General features: G+C 34.8%; 1 protein-coding gene across 11 annotated transcripts in view; it reads right to left on the reverse strand.

Moving 5' to 3' along the window:
- Hers (Histone gene-specific Epigenetic Repressor in late S phase) overlaps window positions 1-14469 on the reverse strand; it is a 58844-nt gene that overhangs the window by 15419 nt on the left and 28956 nt on the right. Inside the window, exon 2 of one of the 11 annotated variants that reach the window (XM_089475392.1) lies at window positions 7282-7629. The exons of the other annotated variants lie outside the window; for them this stretch is intronic. Within the exon in view, the coding sequence (XP_089331518.1) occupies window positions 7282-7333 (52 nt within the window). The 5' untranslated portion in view covers window positions 7334-7629. The remainder of the gene's footprint in view (window positions 1-7281; window positions 7630-14469) is intronic. 11 annotated transcript variants of the gene reach the window in all.

The raw sequence follows: 14469 nt of genomic DNA on the forward strand, positions 1-14469 counted from the left end.
CCTCAAAACCCAAAAACTGATTTCCGACTGAAAGTAACGGGATTGCTTTCGCATTTCTCTTCTTTGCCTTCGTTTTCAAGCAAAAGGTGGGCTAATCATGATTTATTATCGGAACAAGCACCGTTTCATTTGGTTAAAATTTTGTATGGTGCAGCATTACTATTTCCATGAATACTATAGAGATCCAGATCCAGATATAGAGAGCCAGATCTGGAATAGCATGTATGTATATACAAGCTATACATATAACATGATCAATCAATACATACATACAATGTATATAATAAATAAGAAAAAAACATTCTCAATTCCAGCTCAACTCAAGTATAATCCGATATATATTGATAACGATCTATGTATATATAACAAATATACCCTGTTCTTAGCTCTGTTTCAGAAATTTGCATGTATGTTAATATAGGAATACCTAATAAATTGCTTAGCAACAATAAAGTAAACTAATTAAAGTTTTTATTTCAATTTCGTGTCTTCTAGATTTTTTTTTTTTTTTTTTTTTTTTTTTTTTTTTTTTTTTGCCTGCTCTAAGAAGATATTACACATCAGTTGGCACTGTGAATTTCCTAAGCAAATTAGGCAGCGCACAATGAGCAGCAGCAACTGTAATAACAACAACAGCAACAACAACAACAACAGCAAGAACAATAATAATGGCAACAACAACAATCATTATAAGAACATCAGCAATTCATAAAGAAGATAAATGAACGGAAGCCACATTCAAAGGAGGCCTTGTTGAGTGAGCCGAGGATAGTCGACTGCGAGATACCCTGTATCGCATATGATGACGTATATAGATATAGATAGCTATTCCGATATAGATATGTATAGATATATTATTTATATGTATATATATTTTTTATTTTTATTTTTTTCTAGATTTTTATTCATGAATTAAAAATATATATGTATATAACACTCGCATATCATTGTTATGACACATGCACGAATGTTACACCCACACACATAGCTCACTAATATACCCCTCTTGTCACACAATTGCAACTAATCACAGGGTATTCTAGCAGCAGCAGCAGAACAAAAGACAGGAATGGCCTAAACTCAGTTTATAAGTCAGCAGCAGTAACAGCAGGCGCTACCAGCACACGCCTCCTCTGCCCCCCTCTGCTCCTCAGCCCCTGATATGGTCGCACAACTTGGCTTGGACGCTGGCGTGCAGTCAACAGTAAAAGTCAAATATTGTAATTATGCAAAATACATAATTTACTTTGAATTAACAGCTGAAAAACGAAGGAAACGCAAAAAAAAAAAAGAAAAACAGACAGAAGACAGAAAAAAAATGAAGAAAAGGTGGCATAAGCAACGAGACGAGGCAAAGGAATTGCGGCATGAAATGATATTGAAATCGAGCGAGCGATAAGCGGCAGCTGGGACGCAGGCGGCGGCATGAGGCAAGCGGCATGCGGCATGAGGCATGAGCAACTGGCAAAGGCGTTGCCCAAATGCCGCTCGAGAAACTAAAATGAAATTCAATTAAATTGCAAGCGGGCCGACCGCAACGCTCCGCCGGTCAACAGGTAAGCAGAGCCTAACACACAGGTAACACAAATATACATAAAGGTGAGTGCCATCCGTCTGGTTCACTTGCGGTTTTTCGGCTCCTGCTGTGCGCGAGTAACTCAATGTATCTGTGTGCGTTTGTATGCGTGCGCGTGTGTGTGTGTGTGTGTTTGTTGTGGCACCTGCCACAAGCCAACATTGTCAGCTGTGTTGCCGGCTGACAACATGTGCGAGGAACGGGCGTTCATGGCCCGCAGTCAAATATATCAGCGGCAGCATCATCATCATCATTATCATCAGCCAGCTGCGATTGAGGCGGCCAAACAAAAAAGGAAAAAGGAACAAGGATAGCGCGAACAAGCAACACGTCGACTATGAAATACCCTTACTTAAAGCATTTTGCCCTAAGGCCAAACTGAAGAGCGATTGCAAAGATAAAATCAACATATTAAGTAGTTTATCAAAAGAGTTCGATTCAGGACAGTTTGCAGGTGTCATTACAGGTGATGCAGAAGAGCACAGGGATAGGAAAGATAAGAGAAAATGTATAAGTAGAATAATAAGAAGTGTGGCATAAATACACCTCTCTAAGAACTCTTAAAAGGCTTCAGCTTATACTTAAATACATATAAGGAATTTTTAGAATATTCCAAAAATGTTCAGTTTAAGAATACAAAGAAGAATAGGTAAAGAAGTTGATTTACACAAGATAGCTTCAGTTTTACTGTTTAAAAGAAGCATTTAAGAAACATTCAACTTCAAATGATATATTGTATATACAAACGGCTAAGCATAGAATTTAGTTAAGGTATACATGGGATATATTTTAAGAATTACTATAAAAGTTCAGCTGAGTAAAATATATTTCTTTTTAAATTCTATGAGTTGTATATATATTTTTCTTCAACATTAACAGTAATGTTAAGTTAGTAACAGCATGTTAAATGAATGAAAATAGAATACCACGGCGCTAAACCTACATGAGATTTCAAAAACTTAAGCCCAAATTCATATATGACAGCTATAGAAAAAGTAAGCTATATTTCTTGTGTCTTACATTCATTGTCTTACCGCATTGATAGCTATAAAGCTTTACGGTCTATATAACAAACGAAAATCGAAAAGTTATCAGTTAAGATTTTATATAGTTTATAGATAGCTAATCAAATATATGACATACTCGAATACTCATATAACTCGAGTCCAAAAAAAAACAAAAAGAAATAACGGAACTTATATCAAGATCCATGATATATATAAATATAACTTGCCAACAACTTAACAAATATTCAAGATTAAAATATTTTAAATTTTATTTACAAAAAGGAAAAAATATTGTATAAAATAAATCGCATAGAAGTTAATTTGACGAAATAAGTGAATGAATGTATGGATGAAAGAATGAATGGAAACAGAAACATACATATATCGATTGAATGGTGCGATTACTTATCGCTTCGGGCCATATAAATTGAAAAGTTTTTGAGGGCAATCAAATTGGCTAAAAGGCAATTTGCGCGCCGACTTAATGTACTTCAATAAAACATGTAGAAGAGCGTGAGATACTTTTCTAGATGCTGTGTGATGCTTTTTGCTGTTGGTTTGTTTTTTTTTTTTTTTTTCTGATTCTCGCTTCTTTTCTTTTTCATCTTTCAACAAATTCATTTGGCAATCGGAATCAAATGTAATCGCAATCATGATAAACGGTTTTCCTTTCTGCCAGCCATGGAGCATGGAGGATGGGGCGTGGGGCATGGAGGAACTGCCCTCCAAAATAAAATGATTGCAGACAGGTGCAAATTTGTTGGCCAAAATAAGAAGCACAAGAGAAAGAAACAATTTGCCAAATGAGTGAAGCATTGAAAAATGTAAAGGAAATAAAACAGTTTAGTGCAGAAGGCGGAGGGAGATGAGCCAATGAGACGGAGCTAAAGTGATATACAATTATACATACATACATATACATATATATGTATGTATATATGTATGAATGGCCTGGCATAGCTGAAATGAACAGTTGTGCCGCCGCGATGTACAAAGATAAGGAACGAGAGATAATTTATATACACACATTTACACGCATATACAATAATAATAACAACAACAACAACAACAGCAAGTAGAGGAACGTAACGTAAAGGTACATCAAGTATAGGGACAACAATAATAATAACAACAACAACAACAACAACAACACTGAGAGACAGAAGACGCAGAAATATTGTTACGTTGTCCAAAATACTCACACAGCTGCTCTTAGTGCTGCTCTGCTTCTTCTTCTGCTCAGCTCAGTTCTGCTCTGCTCTCACTCTCACTCTCTCTGTCTTTCTCTTTGCGTCTGCCCTACACACACACACGCACTAGCGCTCAGTCGCACGCCCACTCACTCATTTGCTTAAATGTCCTACGCTGCTCTCGCTCACTCTCTCACTCACACACTCAATTATTCTCTCCGCCTCTCTTGAATTTCACACATTCTGTAAGCCCACTCTTCTATAAAGCTCGCTCAACAAAGATTGCTCTTTTCTTTTTCTGTTTTTGTTTTCAAAGAGTTTTTTTCCGTTGTTTTTTCACACACGCGATTTTTCACTGTTCTTTTTTTTTTTTGGTTTCATTCGGAATTTTTAATTTTATTTATTTGTTTTTAAGCTGCAAAAGTAGTAAAAGAGATTGCATGATTTATCTGTCTGTGTGTGTGTGTGTGTTTGTTAGGGTGTGTGTGTGTGTGTGCCTTATAGGCTAGCTAAACAGCCACATGCGAAAAAAGAGAAGCAAATAAAACGCAAAATAGATTTTTTGATCGTTGCGCATGCGCGACTTTGCGATGCCCTGTAGACACCAAAAACAAGATCTTATACGTTAGCAAACTATAAACAAGAAATGTTCAAAATAAACAATTAATATACAACTTATCAGCTAGCCTGCCTCGAGCATGACCTATTTTCTAATTACAGGGTATCTATTTACAAAATGTTGCCCATTTTAATGCGCGATTTTTATTGCCTTTAGTTTGCCGCTGCAGCTACTGTTGTTGTTGTTGTTGTTGTCGTTTTTGCTGTTTTAAAAAGTTATTGCTGCCCGTTTATGGCTCATATTTATTCATTAGCTTCGTTGTCGCTTTTAGTTATTTCATTGGATTTGAACTGTGCCAAAACAAGAAGAAGACGAACAACACACTAACAGCAACAGCAACAACAACAACAACAACAAGGAGAACAGCAACAATTGCCATAACGAAAATCTGGATAACATCATATACAAGGTGTCGTTGCCTTAACATGGTCTAAAAAAGTCAATCGGCTCAAAATCAAAACAGCCTGCCAATCAAATTAACACATTCCAATTAGCATTTTGCGGCCAAGCACGCACACACACGCGCGCAAACACACACCTGCACACACACACATGCCCGCTTAATTGAATTGATGCAAAGTTTAGGCCAAGTTGCTCAAGAGATTCGATTTGGCTTGACAACAACTTTTCGACAGAAACCTTAAAAGTTTATGCAAAAAATACGCAAAGCTGAAAGCTGTCAAAGCCAGCCAGGTATATGCATAATACATACATATCGATAAATATACATATGTATTACTAGAAATAAATATGCAAAGTAGGCCTAATATAATATGGTTTTACTTTCATATATTTTAGTTTGACATAATTTGCTTAATTAATGCATTTAAATTTGTTGTTAAAAACTCCTTGAATCTGAAATATTCAATAATATCTCATAGAAACCCCAGCTGAAGTCTATCCCCAAGCCTGTCCTTGAACAGAATATATAGAATATATAAAAAATGTTTAAAATACCAAAATTGTATAAAATATACATAAAACTAGATACAAACTCTAGTCTGTATTCTAGAGATATACGAGATCTTATTTAAAAGCTGCAGCTCGATAACATTTCAAATCGATTAAATTAAAATCGATATAATGTAAAGCATAGGAAGACACAAAGAATTTCAAGTCACTAGCTTTAATAGCTGATCAGATCAACGAGTTCATATATGGGGATAGTTTCTTAATAATAACTGTTTTTATTTTCACTCAAAAAATCTGCAGGGAAAACTTTCTGCTGTGCGAAGACATTATTGACATACTGTATACACAAATATGAAGTCAATGCATTTTTGACAGATGGTATTTTAAAGACATCATCTCTATTAGCTTTACTGCTCATTTTGAGCTATTGCTACTATATACTCCTTATGCTATAGAATACACGTGCGCCTAATTGTATTGCACAATTAACAATTAACTACAAGCTGATATAATTTGCATTCATAATTAATATGTTCATATATAAACATATACATCTATATATGCACATACAATATATAGATATATTAGATATGTACACATATATCTATATCAATATATATATATACGTCGACATACTGAACCAATACAGCTAAGCTATTGACAGTTGTGAAATTTTTATTATATCAAATGTGCAATTTTCCGAGCGCTTACTTAAATATGAACAACTGCTACATAATAATAAAAAAAAATAAATAAAAATATTTTAAAACTTGAATAAAAAAAGTTAATAAAAAAAATATTATTAAAAAAAAATGAAAAAAAAAATATTAATAAAAAAATGGATAAAAATATTTTTAATTTTAAAAAATTTAACAGCTACTACCATATAATAGCAAAATAAGTAAATAAGAATGTTTTAAAAGAGAGGCAATAAAATTTAATTTGAAAAAAAAAAATTAATACACAAAAATATTAATAAAAAAATATTAATAAAAAAATGAATAAACAAAATATTAATAAATTAATTTTAAAAAATAATAAAAAAAAAATTAATTTAAAAAAAAATAAAAAATATATTTTAAATGAAAAAAAAAATATTTTAAATTAAAAAAAAAAATAAAAACATTTTAATTAAAAAACAAATAATAAGGCTATTTTCGATTGCAAATTTTCTGGAATTGATTCACTTTATTGTGAAATTTAAAGCAGTGACAATTTGAGCAAATGCTAAACGTAAAGAATTATTCGAGACACGTAGATCAATGAAGTGAGCTTCGAGATCAAAGCAATAGGCGACATAACTAAGCCGACAAGAGAAGTCAAGTAAACTGGGCCCAGAGACTCAGGAAAAATGGTAGCACAAAAAACTAACCGGAAAATGTGAGTCATCAAAGCAAGCGTGAGGAGTAGAGTCCAAATGCATATAAGACGAAGACCAATATTCTGATAAGATTAGCTTGACTTAATCGAAAGAAACCTTTTCGATTTATTTTAATCATTTACGCATTAAGAGTTCGAGAATACCTAAAGCCCATCTCAACTGCATGACGAACAGCTCAGGTCATATACGAATCTATATGACTCCATACGACGCTCTATGACACTATATGATAAACAGAGCCAACTATTTGTGCCAACTATATGTGCACAGCTACTGCTGCTTCTTCTTCTGCTAGTTTTTTTTTTTTCAGTTAAAATAGAAAAAAAAAACGCTGTGCAAGGTTATTTTATTTATTTCTTATGATTTTTTCAAAATGCGAAACACGCGATTTTTTTTTTTATGATTTTTTATTTGTTTGTTTTTTGTCTGTTTTATGGGCCAGCTAAAAGCATCAGCAGCAGCAACAACAACAAAAAGCCAAACATGAAAAACCCGCAAAGGAAAACTATGTAAGAAAATACAACAGAAAATGGGAAAATGGAAAAGCATAGGCAGAAGAAAATTATAGTAATAATAATAATAACAAAAGTACAAACATTTAAAAAAGGGCAATCCAAAGTTAATCCACATGGTAAAATGTTCGTGCATTGTTGGGCGGGGCAACAAAAATTTTGATTGCTGTTGCAAGTTGTTTATGTTGTTGTTGTTGTTTAGATTGTTGTTGTTGTTGCTGCTGTTAGTTGTTTGTTGTGCACACGTTTTGATTGAAGTGTTTCTCTTGTTTTTCTTTGCTTTGCTTTGTGTTGTTTTGATTTGTTTTGTTATGTTGCATTTATCACATGTTGCAGTTGCTTAAGCTTGTTGTTGTTTTTGTTGTTGTTGTCACTTAAGTGATTCGACAGCCCAATATAGTTCTCTCTCTCTCTCTCTCTCTCTCTCTCTTTCTGTATAATAAACAAACGGCGCAACTTTGAGTTACTTTTTGATGGCTTGCAACAGGCGCCACAGTTCTTCTGTTGCGCTGCTCAAACTGTGCCACACCGCTGACTGTCAAACTGCTGCATGACAACAGCTGCTGCCAGTCTATATATAGATATGTGTACTAGATCTTTACTAGATCTTTCACACCCCCGAATGTAAAACAAAGTTGAGTAATGAGACAGCAGAAGTCTTATACATAAATCAAATTTAGGCTGTCAATCTGCTGTCAAATGTATCTGCATCTGTATCTGTATCTGTATCTGTATCTGTATCTGTATCTGTATCTGTATCTGTATCTGTATCTGTATCTGTATCTGTATCTGTATCTGTATCTGTATCTGTATCTGTATCTGTATCTGTATCTGTATCTGTATCTGTATCTGTATCTGTATCTGTATCTGTATCTGTATCTGTATCTGTATCTGTTCGTATCTGTATTATCTGTATCTGTATCTGTATCTGTATCTGTATCTGTATCTGTATCGTATCTGTAATCTGTATCTGTATCTGTATCTGTATCTGTATCTGTATCTGTATCTGTATCTGGATCTTGTATCTGTATCTGTATCTGTATCTCTGTATCTGTATCTGTATCTGTATCTGTATCTGTATCATGATCTGTATCTGTATCTGTATCTGTATCTGTATCTGTATCTGTATCTGTATCTGTATCTGTATCTGTATCTGTATCTGTATCTGTATCTGTATCTGTATCTGTATCTGTATCTGTATCTGTATCTGTATCTGTATCTGTATCTGTATCTGTATCTGTATCTGTATCTGTATCTGTATCTGTATCTGTATCTGTATCTGTATCTGTATCTGTATCTTCTGTATCTGTATCTGTATCTGTATCTGTATCTGTATCTGTATCTGTATCTGTATCTGTATCTGTATCTGTATCTGTATCTGTATCTATCTGTATCTGTATCTGTATCTGTATCTGATCTGTATCTGTATCTGTATCTGTATCTGTATCTGTATCTGTATCTGTATCTGTATCTGTATCTGTATCTGTATCTGTATCTGAAGATTCTATATACACTCAGTATAAAGCTGAACGAAATTTAAAATGATATTTCTTAATAGCACTTCATATTTTGAAGATACACACACACACACACACTCGCACATACACTTACATTAGCTGACCGGCCGCCACTCACATAAAGCGAGTTACTTTCTACGGGCCATGGCCGGGGGGCCACACAGGAGGGGGGCTAGTGGGGCTGACGGAAAACATGTTTGGGTCGCTGTTCGACGCTTTTTGCGCTGGCTTCCGGTTTGTGCTGTCGCCGCCACTGCCTCGGTCGCTGCTGCCGGCAGCGTTCAACGAGTGGGCTCATAGCGTAAAGTAGCATTTGACGAATGCGATGCCGCCGACTGTAAGCGAATTAACATACGAAACTATGCGATACAGCGTGGACTTGCTACGATACCAGCCGCAAAGGCTAAACTACACCGAGAGAATTGAAAGTTGACAGATTAATATAATATAGTTGCTTTAGTTCCAATGCCAAGCAAATAATCTATTCTAGTTTCGTTAAGCTAACAGTCAGCTGTTAAGTCTACAGAGGCTGTAGAAGAGCAACAGCTTATGTTAAAGGAGTTCACTTAACAGCGCTTAAGCACTTGCTGTTGCAGCATCTCTGCAAGCACTGTAAACCCTTCTGCTAACAGTTATGCAATTATGCCAGAGCTGTAAGCTGAGCAGCATGCTGGTATGTAAAGATGGTCAGCTAACATTTGAAAGCTATGTAAATGATTTCAGCTTGCTTTTAAGTGATTTTAGCATTGGAATGTTATGTGGCGGTCACTAAGCGAGGTTTAGCATTTTGTCAATTTTAGCATAGAAATTTAGCATTTAAAAATACAACTTGAACTTAATTTATGAAAACCAAAGAAAATTTGACTGAAGAATTCACGCCGTCAAAAATTTGTTTATATAGTTAAGAATTTTTCTCTGTGAAAAGTGCATTTTATCATTGTTCAACATTTAGTTCTGACAAACCATCAATTTTTGTTCAGTGTAATGCTCATAATAAGCAAAGCTGGTGACGACGCGCTGCTATGCGAAGGTCACACACCAGAAACACCAACAACAACAACAACAAATGTGTCTGCCCATTGGCGATAGTTGACTTTAAGGGGGCGTGCGACGTGGGCGGAGCTGAAGACGCAGGCAGCGTTGCGAGAGTTGATTTGCATTCCATAGTGGAAAATTTGTAATCAGAATGAGAGAAAGACATAGAGCAAAAGAGAAAGGCACAGCCAGAGTAGAAGTTATCCAAAAAGGAACAACGAACAAGACAAATACGATTGGAAAGACGAAACAGCGCCGACCTGAAGCCAGAGTGGAAGTACTACGAATATATATACATATATATATATGCTATATAGGTATAAATTAACGCTAATTTATACTTATAGGATTAAGTGTTAAGCCAATGAATTTCACAGTTTCAAGCTGACTTAAGCATAACAATGAGAGTTGAGGGATATATATGTATATACACATATATATAAACATACATATGTATATGTATAGTGAGAGAGATTTAATCAACATTGTATGATCAGTCCTGTAAATTCGTACGATATATGTATATTAGGGGTATAAACCAATATGGAATGATATGAGAAATACGAATACAGAATATACTCAATGTATCTAAAATAGAACTTTGTGCATACATTTAATATACACTCAACTGAAAATTTAAATAAAAATTTATTAAAATTATAATTAATATGGAATGACTTTGTTTGTATAAATTTTTAGTTTGATTGCGAACGAGAAATTTTTACCAAGATTTTTATATTTAATATAATTTAATGGATCTTTAATTTTGATTGAAAATACGAAACTGATATAAATTTAAATAATGTTTAATATCTGCTATTTTATATAATTTGGATGGATCTATATGAATGTGCTGTATGATCACAGGATTTTTTATTTTTATTATTTTAACAATTTTTTTAAGCAAAATTTTCGCTTTAAAAATGTCCATAAAACTGAATAATCCAAATGTTATATATACATACACATATATCTAAATATATAGTATATATATAGTATTGTATATGTAGTGTACATATGTATGCTTATCTTAATGCAAATGCGAGGCAAACTTTGGAGCTAGCGAAGTGGCTTTAGCGACGCCCCGATAATATCTAAATCGATGCCCGCATGCCCCTATATAGAGCTAACATTAACACTAAGCGAGGTGGGGGGCGGCGACAGTAGTGTCATTTTGGGGGCGAGGCGGCGGGCTAGGTGAAGTGGGCTTCAACTTGCAGCGCTGACATTGCCGTGCAATTGCGCAGCACACAGCAACAACAGCAACAACAGCAACAATAACAACGGTTTAATTGCATTTGCAGTATTGCCACAGATATGTCGAAGTCGGATCTGAATGGCTGCATGTTTATTTATGAGTCGATGCGAGTCGATTTCGAGTCAACTTCGAATAGATATAAAGAAATATATATATATATATATATATATATATATATTATTTATATATGTATGTGCATATATATACATATATATATATATACATATCGACGGGAGCCCATTGAGTGTTTGCGATTGCTGCGCTTAAAATGCAAATTTGCTTCTCTTTTTTTTTGCGAGCGGTTCCCATAGCAAAAAGACAACAAAAATAGCTAAAAACAACTTAAAAAAAAAAAAAAAAAAAAAAAAAGCAGAAAATATGATTAAGAATAAGCATAATAAAGTCAGCCTAGGGGCTGTGCCAGGAGACAGCAGCAAGCAACAACAACAACATTTGTTGCTCAAGGACATTTTTAAGCTACGTCGCAAAATGTGCGCAAGAAACGAGTTCCAAATACCAAAAAAAAAAAAAAATAAAAAAACACACACACACAAATCGAAAAGGAGCTCATAAGACATAACCCTAAAGACCAGCTGACAGCTGTGAGTGTATAAGAGTGCAATGCCAATAACTGAGCAACGAAAAAACGGGACAACCCTTAAAATTGAAAAGTCCTGCACTAGACACAAGAGCAGGACAACGACTGCACAATACCCTGTAAGCAATGCAATTGTATTATATAAATGATGATCAATGTCGAGTGATGCTTAGACTTTGAAATGTATATAAATTAGATATACATGATACATCTAATAATCTATTCATAATATATGCATTTGTGTTTCACTACATTCATTCACTTTTACAGCCACACAAAACCTATATACTCTGTTGCACATTGTATACAGAGCATGACTAAAAATAATTAATAATAATAATAATGCGGTAATACCCAAAAGTTTCATATCAATATCAATAAAAGCCACATATACATACTTAGTTTAACTGCAAATATTATCAATAAATCAAAAAGAATGCTTTAATTCAATTTTTAATTATCAATTTGCAATTTCTACTTAGTGTTCAAAATTTTTATTTCACCATAAACTGTAATGAGCATCATTGCTATTATTATTATGATCACCATCATTACGATGATGATAAGCAGCAAGAATATAATGATGATATCAACAGTCTACGCGACTGCGTCACATCACATGAAATTGAAGCAACAGCTTTTTCCTAGCTGCTGCTGCTTCTCGATTACGCATACGCAACAACAAATTGCAAAAGGCTAAAGGGAAAGAGCAAGAGCGAGAGAGTGAGCCAAAGCGAGAGCGGGTCAGCGGCTTTGGAGAGGGCAGGTAGCAAGCAACGGTAAAACGGCTGGCAAACATATTAGCTGCCGGCTTAAGTGCAATCCATTCATAAGCGAGAGCAACTGAAACGGATAAGCGCCGTGCAAGTAAGCGACAAAGAGCGTACGAAGGAATGGGGGAAGAGGGAATGCGAGCAGCGAGCAGCGAGCAGTGAGAGCAACTGCGAGTGCGAACGACAGCAGCAGCAGCAGGAATTGCCACCATAAGGATATGAATGAATATGAGAATGAGGATGAGTATAAGAATGCTTGCTTGCTTTCTGGCTGATGCGTCTCCGTGTGCCTGCTGTCCCTCTCCCTCACACAGTGACTGTGCGTGCGACTCTATGCCTTTGCCTGTGCCTGTGTGTGTGTGTGTGGGTCTTTTTTTTTCTGTTTTTGTTTTTGTATGTGTGTGCACGTCCTGCGCGCGTGCACAGGCAGGCTGTCGTCTGACTGACTGACTGACTGAGTGACTAGCAACAACAACAACTGCTGCTGCTGCTGCTGCTGTTTCTTATTGACATTGGAGGTTCTGTCGTGTTGCCTTTGCGTTTGCGTTTGCGTTTGCCTTTGGCTTTGCTTGTGCGTTTGCGTCTGCCATGTGGCTCGAGTAACACCCGGCGCAGATGCTAAATAAGAAGCAGGAATTAAAGTGCAAAGGCACAAGCACCAACAAAAACAACAACAACACAAACAGCAGCAACAAGGCTGCGAAAGGTGTGCAACAACAACGGCAACATAAGGTTGAGTAGAGCAGAGACAGGAGTTTAAATGAATGAGTTCCCAAATAATGTATGTATGTATGTATGTGTGCGTGTGTACATCTGGAAAGTAGTATATATTTAATTATAAGCTTGATATGCAGCCCATAAGTAATTTGTATATATCCTATAATTATGCTTTAGAAGACTTAAAATGGAAGTTAAGTATTATGAAAATAAAATATATATGAAGATCAGAATATCTTGATATGATAAACTTAGGCATATAAATTACATATAGAACGATCGTTTCCATGACAAATAGGTACTACGAGTGAAGAAGAACTGAACAGCACGAAATTACGTGTATATAAGATTCATACATATTAAGGTCAAGGAAACATTCCAGAACAATCATCCCTATGACAACAAATAAATTGATCGGAAAACGTCTCAACATAATAGCAAAACAACAAATATATTTGGAGCCGGCTTATATGAATAAAGAATCTATGGGATGAGGAATCATAGATTGTTGTACTCAAACAAAGTGAACAGAACCCATATAAATTGGTTCTGTAATCAACTAGTTGTTAAAATTATTATCTAAAAAGTGTATAAAATAATCGTGTTCCCCTTAATAGAAATTCTTGGAAATCGTAACTCTCGTACGATTTCAATGGATGTGACTGGCTCTACGTATAATAATAAGCTATCATTCCTCCACAGTCATATATGCATATTTATTAAGATACAGAAGCCTATTTTCTATGTATAAGTGAAACATAGCGCTAACCCATATCGTATATATTATAGCATTAATAAAGCTCACAATATTCTCAGACGATAATTCCAATTGGCACAAGTAGAGCTTATATGAAATGCATGGAATTGACAACAAGAAACGCATTTACAAACACTTGAGACGCATTTCATTGAGAGTCACTTATGAGTGCAATTGATTGTTCTGATCTCTGGGAATGCGAAAATAAATGTTTATCAAAGATATTTGCTTATGCAAAATCTTTAAGCTTTCGGGAGTTGCATAATAATTCTCACGAATTTCCCATTAAAAAATTTATTTACGAGGGATAAATTTCAAACTTTGCTTTAAAATGGTTATGGAACGAATAAACAAATATGCTTATAAGATTTATAATTATGTATAAAATTGGGTATTTTATGGCACTCAAATTGGTAAAATTGGTATTGAAATTGATTTTTTAACGATTTAAATATGTATGAATATGTATGTGTGTGTATTGTGCTTTTCATTCTCAATCTTCAGTGGTTTAAAACCGATCTCAAATATGGAACCCTATTAAACCATATTCGAATTTTTTAAAATCATTGCTGAATAATTTCCTTTCTTTATCTCTAGTTCACTCTCATCTTCTTCAA

Source organism: Drosophila arizonae, chromosome X (genome assembly GCF_054131065.1).
Source record: "Drosophila arizonae isolate 15081-1271.41 chromosome X, UAZ_ARI_1.0, whole genome shotgun sequence".
NCBI lineage: Eukaryota > Metazoa > Arthropoda > Insecta > Diptera > Drosophilidae > Drosophila > Drosophila arizonae.